The 20,093-nt window shown below is 39.5% G+C and overlaps 2 gene segments (V, D, J or C); both read left to right on the top strand.

The window, feature by feature from the left end:
* LOC128054697 (T cell receptor alpha variable 26-1-like) lies at positions 1–1,588 on the top strand. The segment is given in 3 exon segments: positions 1–40; positions 817–1,105; positions 1,528–1,588. Coding segments are annotated over 3 exon segments (390 nt in total).
* Positions 1,589–15,712: 14,124 nt separating this feature from the next.
* On the top strand, positions 15,713–16,287 carry LOC128054696 (T cell receptor delta variable 1-like). The segment is given in 2 exon segments: positions 15,713–15,761; positions 15,971–16,287. Coding segments are annotated over 2 exon segments (366 nt in total).
* Positions 16,288–20,093: the final 3,806 nt, after the last annotated feature.

Genomic DNA, 20,093 nt, shown 5'->3' with positions numbered 1-20,093 from the left:
ATGAGGCTGGTGACTGGAGTAACGGTGTTTCTGACCTTGGGTAAGTGTTCCGTGTCTGCAAGGGGTGACTTGAGGCCAAAGGGCCACAGAGAGTCACTTGCCCTCTGCTCCTCTCCCTGTGCTGTACTCCGCATTATCGTGATGGAACCGAGAAACGGTCTGCGCGTTTGCTAAAGAGGCCCTTCTTCTACATTGCAGTTTAAATCATAGTCACGATACCAGAAGAGTCCTTAGCAGTAAGCAGGCTGTAAAAATTCTCTGGGCTTATTAAGGCAAGGACCCAGGGAACAAAGCCTATGGAACCTCTGATTCTTGCCACGTATCTTTGGTCTCTATAATTTTGTTGTTGTCCAGTTACTAAGTTGTATCCAACTTTTTATGACCAAATGGATGCCAGTATGCCAGGCTCCTCTGCTCTTTACTATCTCCTAGAGTATGCTCAAATTCATGTCCATTGAGACGGTGATGCTGTGTAACCATCTCATCCTCTGATGCCCCCTTCTCCTTTTGCCTTCAATCTTTCCCAGAATTAGGGTATCTTCCAATGAGTCAGCTCTTCTCAGCAAGTGGACAAAGTATTGGAGCTTCAGTCTCAGCACCAGTCCTTCCAATGACATTCACATTTGATTTCCTTTAGGATTGACTGGTTTGATCTCCTTGCAATCCAATAATGAACACCAATAATATTTTTGCAGGGCATAAATACAAGCACTGGAGCAGGTACCAGGGCCAGACAGTTATAGGAGGGTTATGCCTTTAATCCATAGAATTACACTGAAATGTGCTCTGGAGCTAATTTAATTTCTTAACCCATAGGGACTGTGATTGATGCTAAGACCACCCAGCCAAACTCCATGGATTGTGCTGAAGGAGAGGCTGTAAACCTGCCTTGTAACCACTCTACCATCAGTGGAGATGACTATATACATTGGTATCGGCAAAATCCCAATCAGAGTCCACAGTATGTCATTCATGGCTTTCGAGACACAGTGAATGGCAGCATGGCCTCTCTGACCATAGCTTCAGACAGAAAGTCCAGCACCCTGGTCCTGCCCCAGGTCACCCTGAGAGACGCCGCTGTGTACTACTGTGCCCTGAGAGAGGCACACTGGGACAGACGTGGCTGCACCTGTGCAGTATCTCTCTTGTGGGAAGAAGGGGGGACACAGCGGGGGGAGCAGTCACGAGAGCAAATCTAGAGTCGAAGGACAGTCAGAGAGCAGTGAGAGACGAGGAAAATGAAGGGAAGGAAAAGGGGAGAAGATGCATAAAGAAAAGAAAAGGACAAGGAAGAAGTGCCTCATTAGTTGATGTAGCTGAGAAGAATTATGGGGCTACTAAGAATCCTAGAAAAAAAGTGAGAAGCATTAGCAATTTTTCATGGTTCTTTCTCGTGTCAATAAAATGTTGGTTCCAGTGTGTTAGTTTCAACCTACAAATGAGAAAAATACAAATAGTTCTCCTTGTTCCAAAGGTTTCTTTCATGTGGACTCAGGGCAAGTCCAGACTGTGAAATTTTATAATTGTTCCACTTAGCATAAATAAATTACTTTTTCTAAGAAAAACCCCAAATGTTTTTTCTTACTAGTCTCAAACATGCATATTTGTCAGGAAGAAGCTGTTTTAGAAACAAAAATTAAGTGAATATTAATTTAGCTTCAATTTGTCTGAAAGTTTTACCTCTATATGGTGTTTTCATGGTTTTTTATATTCTCTAAACAACACACAGAACCCTCATCATAAAAGACCCAGACAGGACAAAACTAAAAGCCCACAGCTGTATCATCTTCATTCCAGCCTAGTTCCCACCTTCCTCTGAGAAAACCGAATCTGATCATTCAAGCTAGCATGCCAGTCTATTTCATTTATCTATATATTTGCATATAATTGTATGCAATTACATACATGTTTACACATACATGCAGATGCATATGGACACAATTTGACAGGCAAGTTGGATTTATTTGAATTTTTTCCAACTTCCCTTTTGACTTTCAGTTAATAGAGTGTGCTGGAAATCATCCTATAGTAAAAAGTCAGTTTGTGCATGCTCAGTGGTGTCTGACTCTTTGCCATTCCGGTCCTTGATCTGAGTGACATCACTAACATAATGTTCTTTGATCACCAAACAGACTGAGAAATCTATCCTGCTGCATAGGACATGTACCTAAATGTTGATTGCTTTGTTTATCATGCTTTGGAAATTGCTTTGATTCATGAGTTAGAGATGGGGAATAGATACTTGCACTCAGTCTTGGGAAGTGCAATGAGAGGTGCTGCACCACATTCCAAAGGCCGGCATATCCCTCCAGTCACTTTTTCACTCATTTCCTTCTCTTCATGGCCTTTGAGCTCACTTCCTTTATCCTCACTTCACCTTTCCTGAAACATATCTTTTCATTCCTTTTGTTTATTGAAATATTCTCAGTAATCAGCCCAGTACCCAACATATAGTAGGTGTTCAATAAATATTTATGGAGTAAAGAAATATTCATGACTGATATTACTAGCAATTGCTAGTAACTAGTAATTGCTAGGGATGCAATAAAATATTGAAAGGGTGAATTGGATCTTCTATGAAAATGGTAGAGAGAGTTAAAGAACATCACATAAATGTCACAATGAAGACAGGGATATATTTGAAAATATTTATTCTTAAACTCATTACTCCTTTCCTTCTATTTCCCTTTCTTTTCCTTCTTCCCACACTCCTTTCCTTCTCTCCTCTCCTTACTCTTTTTTCCCTATTATTATTAGTGACATATGTCCCCAAGCATTTGGCTAAGCTCTTCCCGTGAATCTTCAGTTTATTTCTATATAAAATTCTTTTTCCATTAAAATTCTTAATACTTTGTGTTTGTCATAAGGTAGTTGACACCAGATATTTTGAAAAATTAGAATTGCATTTAACTATATTCCCCTACAAAGAGGTGGGAATTCTCCTCATTTTAGAAAAATGCATAAGAAAAAGTCATTCAAATATCAACTGGCACTCTCAATCAATCCATTTTCCATAACCATAAGCAAACAAAGGTGTTGAAGGTCCATATGATATTTCAGCAATGCTGTGTCCATAGGAGAGGCAGTGCTTGCCAGAAAGCCTTTTCTTATTCCTGTTTTTTAGCCCCATTCAGAAATAATCCCTACCAACTGAAAAAATTCATGTGCTGTCTTTGTACCAAATATGTCTTGCTTTAAAACATTCTACTGAAATCATCTTTATAAATTGCAGAATTAATGAGCACTTTTTAACAGAACTGTAGTTAGTTCTACCACTAGATTGTGCTAAGCCACTTCAGTCATGTCCGGCTCTAAGCAACCGTATGGACTGTAGCTCGCCAGGCTCCTCTGTCCCTGGGATTCTCCAGGCAAGAATACTGGAGTGGGTTGCCATTTCCTTCTCCAGTGCATGAAAGTCAAAAGTGAAAGTGAAGTCGCTCAGCCGGGCCCCACTTGGCCACCCAGTCGTGTCCGACTCTTTGCGACCCCATGGACTGTAGCCTACCAGGCTCCTTTGTCCATGGGATTTCCTGGGCAAGAATACTGGAGTGGGGTGCCATTGCCTTCTCTGCGGGGAAGCCTAGTCACGTGTATCATGCACCTGAGGAATCCCATGGACTGAGGAGCCTGGCTGGCTACAGTCCAGAGGGTTTCAAAGACTGAGCGACTAAGCATGTAAGCATGCATGCTAGTCACAATGGGGGCTGTCATTGTTGAACCAAAGTCAGAAAAGTCTCAATGCAGAAATCACAGGAGAGAGAAGATTCGGGGAAACTGGCTGGTATTTAATCTTTGCCTACCAGATGTAAAAATGATTGACTTCAAATAACAAAATTTCAGTTCAGCTCAGTTCAGTCACTCAGTCGTGTCCGACTCTTTGCGACCCCATGAATCGAAGGATGCCAGGCCTCCCTGTCCATCACCAACTCCTGGAGTTCACTCAGACTCACGTCCATCGAGTCAGTGATGCCATCCAGCCATCTCATCCTCGGTCGTCCCCTTCTTCTCCTGCCCCCAATCCCTCCCAGCATCACAGTCTTTTCCAACGAGTCAACTCTTCGCATGAGGTGGCCAAAGTACTGGAGCTTCAGCTTTAGCATCATTCCTTCCAAAGAAATCCCAGGGTTGATCTCCTTCAGAATGGACCGGTTGTATCTTCTTGCAGTCCAAGGGACTCTCAAGAGTCTTATCCAACACCACAGTTCAAAAGCATCAGTTCTTCAGTGCTCAGCCTTCTTCACAGTCCAACTTTCATATCCATACGTGACCAAAGGAAAAACCATAGCCTTGACTAGACAGACCTTAGTCGGCAAAGTAATGTCTCTGCTTTTGAATATAATACCTAGGTTGGTCATAACTTTTCTTCCAAGGAGTAAGCGTCTTTTAATTTCATGGCTGCAGTCACCATCTGCAGTGATTTGGGAGCCCAAAAAAATAAAGTCTGACACTGTTTCCACTGTTTCCCCATCTATTTCACAAGGAGTGAAGGGACCAGATGCCATGATCTTCCTTTTCTGAATGTTGAGCTTTAAGCCAACTTTTTCGCTCTCCTCTTTCACTTTCATCAAGAGGCTTTTTAGTTCCTCTTCACTTTCTGCCATAAGGGTGGTGTCATCTGCATATCTGAGGTTATTGATATTTCTCTCGGCAATCTTGATTCCAGCTTGTGCTTCTTCCAGTCCAGTGTTTCTCCTGATGTACTCTGCATAGAAGTTAAATAAGCAGGGTGACAATATACAGCCTTGACGTACTCCTTTTCCTATTTGGAACCAGTCTGTTGTTCCATGTCCAGTTCTAACTGTTGCTTCCTGACCTGCATACAGATTTCTCAAGAGGCAGGTTAGGTGGTCTGGTATTCCCATCTCTTTCAGGATTTTCCACAGTTTCTTGTGATCCACACCATCAAAGGCTTTGGCATAGTCAATAAAACAGAAATAAATATTTTTCTGGAACTCTCTTGCTTTTTCCATGATCCAGCGGATGTTGGCAATTTGATCTCTGGTTCCTCTGCCTTTTCTAAAACCAGCCTGAACATCAGGGAGTTCATGGTTCGCGTATTGCTGAAGCCTGGCTTGGAGAATTTTGAACATTCCTTTACTAGCATGTGAGATGAGTGCAACTGTGCAGTAGTTTGAGCATTATTTGGTGTTGCCTTTCTTTACAATTAGAATGAAAACTGACCTTTTCCAGTCCTGTGGCAACAGCTGAGTTTTCCAAATTTGCTGGCATATTGAGTGCAGCACTTTCACAGCATCATCTTTCAGGATTTGAAACAGCTCAACTGGAATCCCATCACCTCCACTAGCTTTGTTCGTAGTGATGCTTTCGAAGGCCCACTTGAGTTCACATTCCAAGATGTCTGGCTCTAGATTAGTGATCACATCATCATGACTATCTGGGTCGTGAAGATCTTTTTTGTACAGTTCTTCCGTGTATTCTTGCCACCTCTTCTTAAGATCTTCTGCTTCTGTTAGGTCCATATGATTTCTGTCTTTTATCGAGCCCATCTTTGCATGAAATGTTCCCTTGGTATCTCTAATTTTCTTGACGAGATCTCTAGTCTTTCCCATTCTGTTGTTTTCCTCTATTTCTTTGCATTGATCGCTGAAGAAGGCTTTCTTATCTCTTCTTGCTATTCTTTGGAACTCTGCATTCAGATGTTCATATCTTTCCTTTTCTCCTTTGCTTTTCGCTTCTCTTCTTTTCACAGCTATTTGTAAGGCCTCCCAGACAGCCATTTTGCTTTTTTGCATTTCTTTTCCATGGGGATGGTTTGATCCCTGTCTCCTCTACAATGTCAGGAACCTCCATCCATAGTTCATCAGGTACTCTATCTATCAGAGCTAGGCCCTTAAATCTATTTCTCACTTCCACTGTATAATCATAAGGGATTTGATTGAGGTCATACCTGAATGATCTAGCGGTTTTCCCTACTTTCTTCAATTTGAGTCTGAATTTGGCAATAAGGAGTTCATGATCTGAGCCACAGTCAACTCCTGCTCTTGTTTTTGTTGACTGTATAGAGCTTCTCCATCTTTGGCTGCAAAGAATATAATCAATCTGATTTCGGTGTTGACCATCTGGTGATGTCCATGTGTAGAGTCTTCTCTTGTGTTGTTGGAAGAGGGTGTTTGCTATGACCAGTGCATTTTCTTGACAAAACTCAATTAGTCTTTGCCCTGCTTCATTCTGCATTCCAAGGCCAAATTTGCCTGTTACTCCAGGTGTTTCTTGACTTCCTACTTTTGCATTCCAGTCCCCTAGAATGAAAAGGACATCTTTTTTGGGTGTTAGTTCTAAAAGGTCTTGTAGGTCTTCATAAAGCTGTTCAACTTCAGTTTCTTCAGCATTACTGGTTGGGGCATAGACTTGGATAATTGTTGTATTGAATGGTTTGCCTTGGAGACGAACAGAGATCATTCTGTCGTTTTTGAGATTGCATTCAAGTACAGCATTTCGGACTCTTCTGTTGACCATGATGGCTACTCCATTTCTTCTGAGGGATTCCTGCCTGCAGTAGTAGATATAATGGTCATCTGAGTTAAATTCACCTATTCCAGTCCATTTTAGTTTGCTGATTCCTAGAATGTCAATGTTCACACTTGCCATCGCTTGTTTGACCACTTCCAATTTGCCTTGATTCATGGACCTGACATTCCAGGTTCCTATGCAATATTGCTCTTTACAACATCAGATCTTGCTTCTGTCACCAGTCACATCCACAGCTGGGTATTGTTTTTCCTTTGGCCAAAAAGTATCTTCATGTTTTCTTGTAACATCTTGCATGTGATGATTTTGACTGGGAAGAAATAGGCTACCTTGGAAAGGAAGCTCAGAATTATTGCACAAAAGGTTGTTTTGGTTTTGTTTTTTCCTTCTTCTTCTGGTAGGTGAAATTGTTTCTACTGCTCTGTCCTTTCTTGTAATATAGTATAGAAATATTCTGAGAATGGGGGCAAGACTCAAAAATGGGGAAAAAAGTAAAGAATCATAGCAAACACTGCTTTGGTATATTCATTCCAACAACAACATCTCAATCTCTCAATATAACACCCTAATGAACTGATTTTCCCTGAACAGGAAGAACATGATAGACCATGGAAACTTATGAAAATACATGAAATCTACCATTTAAACTGCCAAATATACCTCAAAAAATATTAAGCTCTATCTTGTGGATAGACTCCTTTGCAATTTGAGAGTTTGGCTCCCAGATCCTCAACGTTCTGTGCATTGCCTGTAACTGAGTGCCTATGCTATGGAAAGTGTTGTGCAAGGTGATTTTCAGGTGTGTTGTCACTCACTTCTTATCCTAACCCTTCAAGGTTGGGTCCACGCTACTTTAGGGAGGCAATGTAACAGTGCTTGAGATGGAAGACTTGGATTATGTTTCTAGATCTATCACTCATTAGTTGAGTGATCTTGGGAGTATCACTTAATTATTTTTGTGCTTCAGTTCCCACATATCTGCAGTGTGGATATTGATAGTATCTACCATGCAGGGTTGTTAGGAGAAGTGAATGCGACGATGAATGCCAATGTGAGCCCAGTGCCCAGCAGAAGGATACTGACTATTCACAGAAATGGAAATTGAACATGAGAGAGGTTCAATACCTTGCCTGGTGTTGCAGAGTAAGTGTCAGAGTGGAGCCCTCCCTCCATACCTTACTTAGAGCACAGGCCTTTCCTTATTCCAAGAGTAACTCTCTATCTTAATACAGTATCTTATTGTCTTTAAAGTGCTTATCCAATGCAGTGGGTGCTATGCTGGTTTGATACTTGCTCAGGGAGCTAAGACCCCATATCCCTTGTCCCCAAAAAACAAAAACATAAAAAATTCAGAAGTAATATTATAAATTCAATAAAGATGTTAAAAATGATTGACATCAAGAAAAATTTTTTAAAAAAGAACAAAAATCAACAAGAAAACTCGTATTATTTTTAAAATATATTATTCTGACATTTAAAATATTTACAGAATATCACAAACATAGGGGCATGACAGATTCCAAACACCATAGGCTCCATACCAGATAGATAAGTGTTCTAATTTTTACTATGCCAATTACCTGATATTTCACCTTGAGTTAATCACCCAAACTCTTTGAGCTTCAGTTTTTGTTACATCCTAAACCTGCTTCTCTTTCTGTTTCTATATATAAAGTAATTCAGATTCAGATTTACTTTTGACTTTAAAGAAGTTTTGAGATTTCTACTGTTTATATAATTACATGGCAACACTTCAAAGACATTAAGGACCCTATAGTGTGTTGGAGGGCGGGCCCTGAAAGATACATTCACATCCTGACCCATGGAAACTGTGAATGTGAACTTAAATTTAACAAAGAACCTTTTCAAATGTAATTAAGCAAAGGATATCAAAGTCCAATCATACTGGATTGTCTTGGTGGGGCCTCAATCCAGTGACAAGTGTCCTTTTAAGAGACACACAGGTGAGAAGCATCTCCTTCCTCACCAGGAAGTCCTTGTGAGGTCTTCTCGATGGAGGAGGAGGCTGGAGGTATGCAGTCACAAGCAAAGGACCACATAGAGCCACCAGAAACCAGAAGAGGCAAGGAAGGAGTCTCTCCTAGAACATTTGCAAGGAGTATGTTCCTGCTGACACCTTGTTGTCAGACTTTTGCCCTCCAGGTTGAGGGGACCCGATTCTTGTTTTTTGGAGCCATCGAATTTGTGATGATTTGTTATGGGAGAAATAGGGCTACTGGGGCTCACACAGTTTTCCAAAGGTAGCATTTCTAGATAGCTACAAGTAACTCCTGACTCTTTACATTCATGGAAGGGCACTTTTAAATTGCTCTTTGGGAGATTTGGGTTCAAATTCTCACATATGCAAACATACATATTTATTTATCATTCAACAAATGTGTGAGTAACCACTGTTTACCAGGTATTACTGGATCAGCAATTTTTGATCCAGTCACAGAGGGGCAGCATCTGCAAACATTGACACTCCCTGGGGGAGATGGGTGGGTATATACAAGGTAGTAAGTCTGATTGGCTGTCTCAAAGTGTACTCACTCCTTTCTATTTTCTTTCCTAAAGGCAGTATAGACTACATTTCTATAGGTCTGGAAGAAGCTGATACAAGGGAAACCCTTTTAGGAGCAGGCAGATTCAGCAACTCTTTCTGAAGAGGAAGAAAAGGGAGATGCTACTGTTAGCACCAGTGTTGATCTTATGGATACAAATATCACGTGAGTTCGGGGTTTCCCTGATTGCTCCCAAAAAATTCAGCACAAAGGACTCTTATCTGCAGGCAACTGTAGGAGTGGGATTTTCTGACTGAAAGCAGGATGTTGAGAAAAACATAACAACTAAAATGTGGGAGATAGAGGGAGCTGGGGAAGGAAACATGGAAAGAAGGAGAAAATACACAAGAAGAATGAAAGAGACCATTACAGCTGAGAGAATAAACATCTAATGAGACTTTCTCTGTTACTTCTCATTGCTTTTCTGAACAGAAATGAATGGACAACAGATAAAGCATTTTCCTGAATTCTTGCTTCTGCAAGAAGGAGAGAACTTCACCATGTACTGCAATTCCTCAAGCATTTTAAGCAGCTTACAGTTGTATAAGCAGAGGCCTGGGGGCAGTCCTGTCCTCTTGATGATATTAACTAAGAGTGGAGAAGTGAAGACGCAGCAGAGACAGACAGGTCAGTTTGGAGAGTCCAGACAGCACAACTCCCTGCACCTCACTGCTGCCCAGCTCTCAGATGCAGGAACCTACTTCTGTGCAGAGGCACAGTGCTCTGGAAGCACCTGCTGTCTGTCCCCAAACCTCACTGTGGGCTCCAGCGGTCTCTCTTCATCTCTCCTCAGAGCAAGGGCCAGAGATAGATGAAGTCATGATGTCTATGAAAAAATTGAAGTTTTAATTTAAAGAAAATCCACAAACTCAGTGTCACTGAATAATTCTGTCAAACATTGAATTATACACAATTTCTTGCAGAAAATAGGAAGAAAATAATTCTTCACTCATTTTATGAGGCTAATATTACCCTGAGACCCAAATCAGACCAAGACCATAAAGAACCAAAAATTACAGGGAAATATCTTTTATCTTGAAGACAGATACAAATTTCTGAAAATATATTAGCAAGTAAAATTCATTGATATATAAAATGAATAATATACTGAGCACAAATGTAATTTCTTTCAAGGGTGCAAGATTCTTTAATATTGAAAATCAATGGATGGAATTCACCATATTAACAAGGTAGAAAAGAAAAATCATACCATCATATTAATCTAGTCAGAAAAAAAGGATTTGCAAAAATTAAGTAGTCAGTTATGGTGAAAACTCTGAGCAACACAAGAAGAGTGGGGAATCTCCTCAATAGCTAATGGTACTCTTACTAGTAAAAGACTATGATTTTCTCTAATAAAGAGAACAAAACCAGAGTGTCCATTCTCGTCACTCCTTCAGTACAGTGCTAAATGTTGGAGCCAGTGCAATAAAGAAAGTAGATGTAACAATCTAATAGAGTTGGAAGAAAAAGTAAAGCTTCCACTATTTGCTGGTAACATGATTATCTATGTAGAAAATCCAAAGAATATACCCCTAAAATTATATTAGGGAAATCCAAATTAAAATTACAAACAGAAACCAATTCACATCTATCATAAGGGCTAAAATGAAAATTACTGACAATACCAAGTTCTGGCAAGGAAGCAGAGAAATCGGATCACTCATACATTGCTGGTGGGTGAATGGCCCAGTCATTCTAGAAAACAATCCAAGAGTTTCACATAAACTTAAATATTCACTTACTGAACAACCCAGCAATCACACTCCTGGGTATTTATGCTTGAGAAAGGAAAACTTTATGTTCACACGAAAATATGTACATTAGTACTGGAAATTAACCAGTGATCTTCACTGAATGAACAGATAAATATCCTGTAGTACATTACACAATGAAATACTATTTATACATCTTCCTCAACTTCAGTAGGGTTATTTTGCAATAAATCATTTTAAGTTGAAACAATAGTAATTCCAAAGTTCATTTAATATGGGAAGGAAATCTAAAAAGAGTGGAGATAATTGTATACATGTACAACAGATTGTCTTTGCTGCACTGCAGAAACTAACATTGTAAAGAAACTATACTTAAAAAAAAAAAAAAAGAAGGAGGGAGGTGGCAGGGGGGTTCAGGATGGAGAACATGTATATACCCGTGGTGGATTCATGTTGATGTATGGCAAAACCAATACAATATTGTAAAGTAATTAACCTCCAATTAAAATAAATAAATTTATATTAAAAATTTTTGAATGATAACCCATCAAATATATTTAACCTAGCTTCCCTTGAAAGTGAAAGTCGCTCAGTCGTGTCCGACTCTTTGCGACCCTATGGACTGTCTATGGAATTCTCCACTAATGGAGTGGGTAGCCTTTCCCTTCTCAAAGGCATCTTCCCAATCCAGGGATTGAACACAGGTCTCCTGCATTGCAGGTGGATTCTTAACCAGCTGAGCCACGAGGGAAGCCCAAGAATACTGGAGTGGGTAGCCTATCCCTTCTGCAGAGGAACTTCCTAACCCAGGAATCAAACCAGGGTCTCCTGCTTTGCAGCAAATTCTTTACCAACTCAGCTATCAGGGAAGCAGTAGCTTCCCTTAAATGTGGCCAATACTTACATTAGCATACAGTTGGGGAAAAAAATGTCTCACACAATCTACTTTATACTAAAATGATGAAAATCTTGTGAATGTGTCGAGTACTGTACTGAAAGTGAAAATCAGAATGGTTAAATGGATATGAAATGGCTGTAAATGTGTTGGTTGTTTACACTCATGATTTTGAGGCTGGCCAGGAGCTCAGCTCACTGCTGCTGCCCAGGAAAAGATAAAATTTCAATATTCCAAGTATGGTTTCTACTGAATGCATACCACTTTCTCACTACTGTAAAGTCAAAAATCCTAAATTGAATTATCCTAAATTAAGTTGGGGACAGTCTGTAGTGATTAAAAGGAAATGATTATTGATATATGCAATAGTCTAGATGGATCTCAGGATGTTATGCTGAGTAAAAAAAAAAATTTATCTCAGAGGCTACATGGTGTATGATTACACTTACTGGATTATTATGATTGTATACATAGTGTGATTCTACTTATACAACAGTCTCAACAGGACAAAATACAGAGATGAAAGGAGATCAGTAGTGACCTGGATTGTAAAGAATTTCAGGCCTCAGGAGAGTGTGCAAAGAGGGTTTCTTCAGAGAGATGGAACAATTCTATGTCATGATTTTAATGGTGGTACAAAAGCCTATACGTGTGATAAAGCTTCACAGAGCTATGCATCAAAACCAGGGTGCATATAAAACTGAGGTATCAGATCGCGATCTGCATTTTAGGAAAATTTTGGCAATATAAATGTCCTGGTATGTACATGTAATTATTATATTAACATATATATTTTAGAATATCAAGTTGTGGGTCTTTGTGGTCTCTTCTGCCTAGTTACAAATAATTGGAAACTAAGGCATCAGCAGTTTTCAAGGGTTGCATAGGTGGGAATGGTTGGCAAAGCAAGTTCTTTAAGGTGCTGGTATGGTTCTGTATCTTAATTTTAGTGGTGGTAATAAGAATTTACAAATGTGATCAATTTCACAACTATGCATAACAAGGTGGACATAAAACATGTGATAAATATAATATACTGATACCTATAATACATGTATTATCTTGCTGTTCCCCAGACTGCTCTGGGCATTTGTGGTCTCCCCTGCTTCCTTGTAAATAATTAGAAACCAGGACATCAGCTGCATTTGAACGCAGAGTTCAAATGGGACAGAATAGATGGTTCAACCTCATATAAACTCTCCTCCCTGTACCACTCATTAATGAGTTCTTTTTGACTTAAATTCTAAGAACTGGCACTGTTTTGGAGACTGTACTTCTTTTTTTAAATTTACTATTTTTTAAATTTTACTTTATTTTACTTTACAATACTGTACAGAGACTGTACTTCTATACTTCTTTATCTACTTGTTTGTTTGCTTTTGGTTCTTTTAAATGAATTCATCTATGAAAATGATGAAACCAAGTGGAAGATTGAGAGATACATACTTCACGATCATGTATAGTATACAAAGCTTCAATCATTAAGTTCTGTGGTATTAACATATACTAAGTGTTTGAACAGGATTGGAAAAGGTCAGTATTCATTCCAGTCCCAAGAAGGGCAATACCAAAGATTGTTCAAATTATTATGCAATTGTGCTCATTTCACATGCTAGAAAGATTATGCTTAAAATCCTTCAACTAGCCTTCAGCAGTACGTGAACCAAGAAATTCCAGATATACAAACTGGGTTTCAGAGAGGCAGAGGAACCAGAGATCAAATTGCCAACATCCATGGGATCATGCAGAAAGCAAAGGAATTCCAGAAAAGCATCTACTTCTGTTTCATTGACTACACTAAAAACTTTGTGTGTAAAACAACAAACTGGAAAATTCTTAAGGAGATGAAAATACCAGCCCACCTTACTTGTTTCCTGAGAAACCTGTATGCAGGTCAAAGCGCAACAGTTAGAACCGGACGTGGAACAACTGACTGGTTCCAAATTGGGAAAGCAGTACGTCAAGGCTGTATTGCCAGTCCTCTTATTTAACTTATATGCGGAGTGTAACATGCAAAATGCTGGGCTGGATGAATCACAAGCTGGAATCAAGATTGCTGGGAGAAATCTCAAAAACCTTGGATATGCAGATGATACCACTCTTATGGGAGAAAGTGAAGAGGAACTAAAGGGCCTCTTGATGAGTGTGAAAGAGGAGAGTGAAAAAACTGGCCTGAAACTCAACATTCAGGAATCTGACATCATGGCATCTGGTCCCATCACTTCATGGCAAATAGAAGGGGAAAAGTAGAAGCAATGACAGATGTTACTTTCTTGGGCTCCAAAATCCCTAGGATGGTGACTGAAGCCATGAAATTGAAAGATGCTTGCTCCTTGGAAGAAAAGATATGACAAACCTGGAGGTGGGCTAAGTCGCTTCAGTCATGTCCAGCTCTGCATCCCTATGAACCGTAGCCCTCCAGGCTCCTCTGTCCATGAGATTTTCCAGGCAAGAATACTGGAGTGGGTTGCCATGCCCTCCTCCAGGAGAGCTTCCTGACCCAGGGATCGAATCCACATCTCTTATGTCTCCTGCATTTGCAGGCGGGTTCTTAAACATTTGTGCTCCCAAGAAGCTTAAGATGGCATATTAAAAAGCAGACACATCACTTTGCCGACAAAGGTCTGTATAATCAAAGCTATAGTTTTTCTAGTTGTCATGTGTGGTGTGAGAGCTGGACCACAAATAAGGCTGAATGCTGAAGAATTGATGCTTTTGAATTGTGGGGCTGGAGAAAGCTCTTGAGAGTCCCTTGGGCTGCAAGGAGGACAAACCAGTCAGTCCTAATAGAATCAACCGTGAATATTCACTGGAGGACTGATGCTGAAGCTGAAGCTCCAATACTTTGGCCACCTGATGTGAAGAGCCAACTCTTTGGAAAAACTCTGATGCTGGGAAAGATTGAAGGCAAAAGGAGAAAGGAGCAGCAGAGGATGAGGTGGATAGACAGCATCATTGACTCAGTGGACATGAATTAGAGCAACTTTGGGAGATACTGAAGCACAGTGCAGCCTGGGGTGCTGCAGTCCATGGGGTCACAAAGTTTGGACACGACTCAGTGAGTGAACAACAACGAAAAGGTGTCTAAAGCCTGTAGATACCAGGTTTCGTAGGAGAACATTACAGCATTATGTCACAGAAAGATCTGGCATACTTGTTTTGAATTTATTTTACAAAGAGAAAAATAATGAGTCACTAACAAGTGAGACTGAACACTGGACTAATGACATAGAAAATGTGACATCAGGACAATTCCAGGACTCACAGTCTAATAAATGCAATTCTAGTTGTGGAGGGGACAGGACTGAATATCCTGATCTTCCTCAAAGTCTAATAAATAAGACTCAATTTCAAATTTCAAAAGAATATTTTATTCCTGTATAATTTCATTCAAAATTTAAAACTGAATAGACTCTGTAAGTCAGATGGACTGATATTTTCTTTTTTTGATCATTTCGTGGTGAAGTAATTTTATTTATTGAGAAACCTAAATAGAGTCACAAAACTCAATACAAAGACAGAGATACATTAATGATTTTGAATAAAATTTCCATTTACCAAGAAGCCTAAGATCTGCAAGTTTTTTAAAAGAGTCATTACATTCTGGATGGAGAAAAGTAAGAATAGGCTAAATGAACGACCTGTTAGCAGATTACAGAAAGTTTCATAGGCTTTAGTAAATTATATCTGAAACAGGATGGCAAAACTATTTTGCTGAATAATTATCAATGTATGTCAACTTGTCTAATATTCAGTTCTCCTCTATTCAAATTTTAATACTGATTGCTTTTTTCATGCCTTCTTTCAGGATCTGCCTAACTTAATGACCAGGGAAAGACAAGGAGACAGAGTAAAGGCCTGTGGTGAGCCAGACTTTTTCCCATGCATGCACAGACCACGTGGTCTATGAACATGACAGCCCCCACTTCCTGTTCCAGGGAGTCACACGGGTACTGGGTAGTGTTATATGTGCTGCCGGGCACTCAAAGACACTGAACTCTCAGCTTGAGGCAGAACTGAGCACATCTGTTCAGGAAAATCCGTGCCTCATGCAGCTCTCCAGTCTGCTCTGGGTGCTCCTGGCCTTCACCTTCTCTGGTAGGGATGCTTGCAAGCATGGGTGCGCGTGTTCAGGGCGAAAGGACTGCACACAGGCACGTGGAGCTTCACAGGGACTTGGGGAGGAAAGGAGGGTTGGGGAAAAGCAAGCGTCTTAGGATATCAATTTTTTGTCTTTGGATCCTAAATCACTCCTACACTATTTTATTCATTGTATCATCTTTGTTTTCTGATTTTTTTTCCCACAGGATCTTGTGTGGCCCAGAAAGTTACTCAAGACCAGTCAGATGTATCCAGCCAAGTGGGGCAGTCAGTCACCCTGAATTGTCGGTATGAAACAAGTTGGAGCGCTTACTACCTTTATTGGTACAAGCAACTTCCCAGTGGACAGATGACTTACATTATTCATCAGGGTTCAGAAGTGATAAATGCAAGGGAAGACCGCTACTCTGTAAACTTTAAGAAAGCAGATAAATCCATCAGCCTCACCATTTCAGCCTTACAACTGGAAGACTCTGCAAAGTACTTCTGTGCTCTCCGTGACTCACAGTGCTTGAAGCAATAGGAAAAGCTGTACAAAAACCCCGGAGCTTAGTAAGAGAGAGCCCCCCTGCTGCAGGACCCCAGTTTAAATCCACACCCACAGAACCCAGACAAGAAATGATAGTCCTGTGGTTATTTAAGTTGTGGTCTGGATCAGAAGATTTAGTTCCAGTTAAAGGCACTTTCTACGTTATTTGGAAACAGGTGTCCAGAGTAATTTTCTACTACTATATTCTCCACTTGAATTTTTGACTTTAAATCAACTGTACAGAACATGTGTAAAGTTGTCTAAATTTGAAAACTTGCCCCATAATATTTTAAACTGGCAGTTTTACTTCATCACAAAACTGGGTCTAGTTGTGTGGAATCACCATCAAAACTATTTCCTTTATCGTTTCCTCTTAGACTTTGCGTCAGGGTGCAATCAGAAAAGCAGAACCATGAGCGATGTAGAATAAGAGGTTAGTTCTAGGGATTAGAACTCAGGCAATGGCTAGAGCTGGTGGACGAGTCTGTACAAAGCTGTTATCTTTATATCTGGTGTTGAGCCTGAATTCGCTTTAAGTCAGCTTAGAGTAACATTGATGCTTTTGAACTGTGGTGTTGGATAGACTCTTGAGAGTCCCTTGGACTGCAAGGAGATTCAACCAGTTCATCCTAAAGGAAATCAGTCCTGAATATTCATTGGAAGGACTGATGCTGAAGCTGAAATTCCAATAATTTGGCCACAAGGTACGAAGAACTGACTCATTGGAAAAGACCCTGAAACTGGAAAGATTGAAGGTGGAAGGGGAAGGGGATGACAGAGGATGAGATGGTTGGATGGCATCACTGACTCAATGGACATGAGTTTGAGTAAGCTCTGGGAGTTGGTGATGGACAGGGAAGCCTGGCATACTGTAGTTCATGGGGTTGCAAAGAGTCGGACACAGCTGAGCAACTGAACTGAACAAAACTGAACTGAGGGTAACATTTGTAAAGGAAAGTCTGATGGGGACAAAAGCATGGACACACTGTGACAAACAAAGTCATACTTGAACTGTGAGGACAACTGGAACCCACAGATTGTCTGTTCCTAAGGAAGGGAACAAAGGGAGAATATCCACTTCAATCACTCTCCTTCAGCACAGTGCTGGACGTTGTAGCCAGTGCAGTAAAGCAAATAAATATATAAACAATCTTTTAAGCCAGAAAGGCAGTCAAATTTCCACTATTTTATATCTATGTAGAAAATCCCAAAGAATATACCCTTCAAAACTCCTACAACTAGTAAGTGGGTTCAGAAAGTCTCAGGATATATAAGGTAAACACACAAAGTAAAATGCATTTTTATATACTATCAGTAAACATGTGGATACCTAAATTAAAAATATAATACTATTTATAATGGCTCAAGAAAGACCCTAAATCCTTAGGCATAAATCTAAGAAAACATGTACAGAACTTATACACAGAAAGCTACAAAGCACTGCTACTTCCAAAAAATACAAATAGCCAATTATTCTAGCTATTATCCTAGAAAGACCAACTTTCCCCCAGTGGAGCTGCATAAGCACTTTTAGAGAGAAAAAAAATTGATGGCACATGTATTACGACCTCTTTTTGGACTTGATTCTGTTTATTGAATTCTTTATTTTATCCTCATACCAATAGACCATTCTATCTTAATTACTGGGGCTTCATACACATTTTGAAATCTGGAAATGCAAGTCTTGTTTTCTTTGTCTTATTCAAGGCTTATTCTAGGTCTTTGCACGTCCACGTAAGGTATAGAATAGCTTCTATCACAAGAGGTTGAGGTAATTTGATTGGGATTGTGTTGAATTTGTGAATTCATTTAGGACAATTGACATCTCAGCATACGGAGTCTTTGGGTCCGCAGCCTCTTTATTTGTCCTCTCTGGTTTCTTTCAGTAACCTAGGTCCTCTCCCATTTCCGTCGTTAGTGTTGAGGCTGTTGTAGAGGCTGCATCGCTGCTGCTGTTTAGTCTCTGTCGTGTCCAGCGCTTCGCGACCCCGTGGACTGTAGCCCGCCAGGCTCCCCCGTCCATGGGATTTCCCAGGCAAGAACACTGGCGTGGCTTGGCCCTCCCTTCTCTAGGGGATCTTCCCAATGCAGGGGGATTTTCTACAGGTACAAACGTATGATGTGTAAATAAAAATAGTCCACCTGGTTGGCAGGCAGACTCTACTACCACTGAGCCACCTGGAAAGCAAGGCTGCTTATAACAATTTTATCTTTTATTTCATAAAGCTTTTTTATCTTAATTGGCCTAAATGCCCAGCATCAAATCCAGAGCTATGACTAATGGGGTTAAGAAAAATGTGGATACAGGGAATTAATTCTGCCAGAAATTATTTCTGTTCTGAAATAGCCAGAACAGAGCTAGGATACCTGTCAATATGAGAACAGATTTAGTTGAACAGCCAAACAGGTGGTACCAATCTCTTGTTTGGGATTTTGAAAACATTATTTCATTGAGCAGCCTTAGGAAGTGGTCTTTCATGACATTAGTGTCTGTAGGCGGCAAGGACTGGTCACCACTGAGTACCAGGCCATGATTTATGTTAGTTACCCCAGACCTCAGAAGTGAGGACATTTCTCATCTCCTATGTGATTTTTATCTCTCAAATCAAAGCTATTTTAGAGTTACTGGAGAGGAATCAAGAAAAGGTCTTGCATGCCTTATTAGTTCCCAAGCATTCGATAAATGACATTTTAATTGCATTTTCTAATGCTTTTGCTAGAATCTAGAAATAAAATTGATTTTTGTGTTTGGTGACTGTTTCAGTGCACTAATAGGTTCCAGCTCTTAAACAGCTTGTTCAGAGGTACTTTGTATTTTCTACATGTATAAACTTACGATCTGTAAATTAAAATAGTTCTGCTTCTCCTTTTCAAATTTAACATATCTTATTTCCTTCCTCGGTTTGATCCCAGGTCCTTCATTAGGACAGTGAATAGAAGTAGTAAATAGAAGTACCTGTCTTGTTTGTGATCCTGCAGGGAGTAATATTGACTTTGATATTTTCACTGATACCCTTTATTAGATTTGGGAATTTCTCTTTTATTTTTGGATTGTCGGGAGTATTCGTCATGCAGAGACGTTAGCCTTTCATCAAAGTCTCTTGATTTTTTAAAAGTAAATTAAGTACATTATTTTGGTTTTCATCAAGCAAAGAAAGATCACTTCACCTCATATGGTCAAGATATAATCTTCTAAAATTAAAAATTCTGAAAAGAGCCAATAGGCTAAAAAACTTATTTTTAGATTCTCCATATTTTGGTTTCCTTTTTTTTTCAGTTTTCGTTATTATTTAAAATGTCACTTTGAAATGTTTAGTACAGTCTTCTAAACAATAAAGTCAAAGAAACCAAGAAACAAAAATGATTTTTTTTCCTACATTTTGCTAATATAGTAAAATAATATATTCCTATATAGCTTAAATTAGTTTATTTTAGTTCTTCTATTTTCAGTAGTAGTAGGTGTTGACTTGTGTGTGTGTGATCCACCACACAACAACTACCAAAGAATATTTATGAATATTTGTTAAATATTTATATGGGAATAATATTTATTCCCATATAATAATATTATTTATTAATTATAAATATATAATAATATTTATTCCCATATCATCAGTTTAATTTTCCTCCATCCTAGACTTGTAATGTTTGTTATCTCTTCTTGAATTTTGTCCACAAATATAACCCTCTATTTATCCTGCTGGAGTCTTTTTCTTAACTTGACTGCCATAGCATTGAAAGATTGCTTTCGGAATAATTTCAAGAGTTGTTCAGTATAACTTCTTTCACTAAGTTCATGA

Source organism: Budorcas taxicolor, chromosome 10 (assembly GCF_023091745.1).
Source record: "Budorcas taxicolor isolate Tak-1 chromosome 10, Takin1.1, whole genome shotgun sequence".
In the NCBI taxonomy this organism is placed as follows: Eukaryota; Metazoa; Chordata; class Mammalia; order Artiodactyla; family Bovidae; genus Budorcas; species Budorcas taxicolor.
This window is presented reverse-complemented; position numbering and strand designations above follow the sequence as displayed.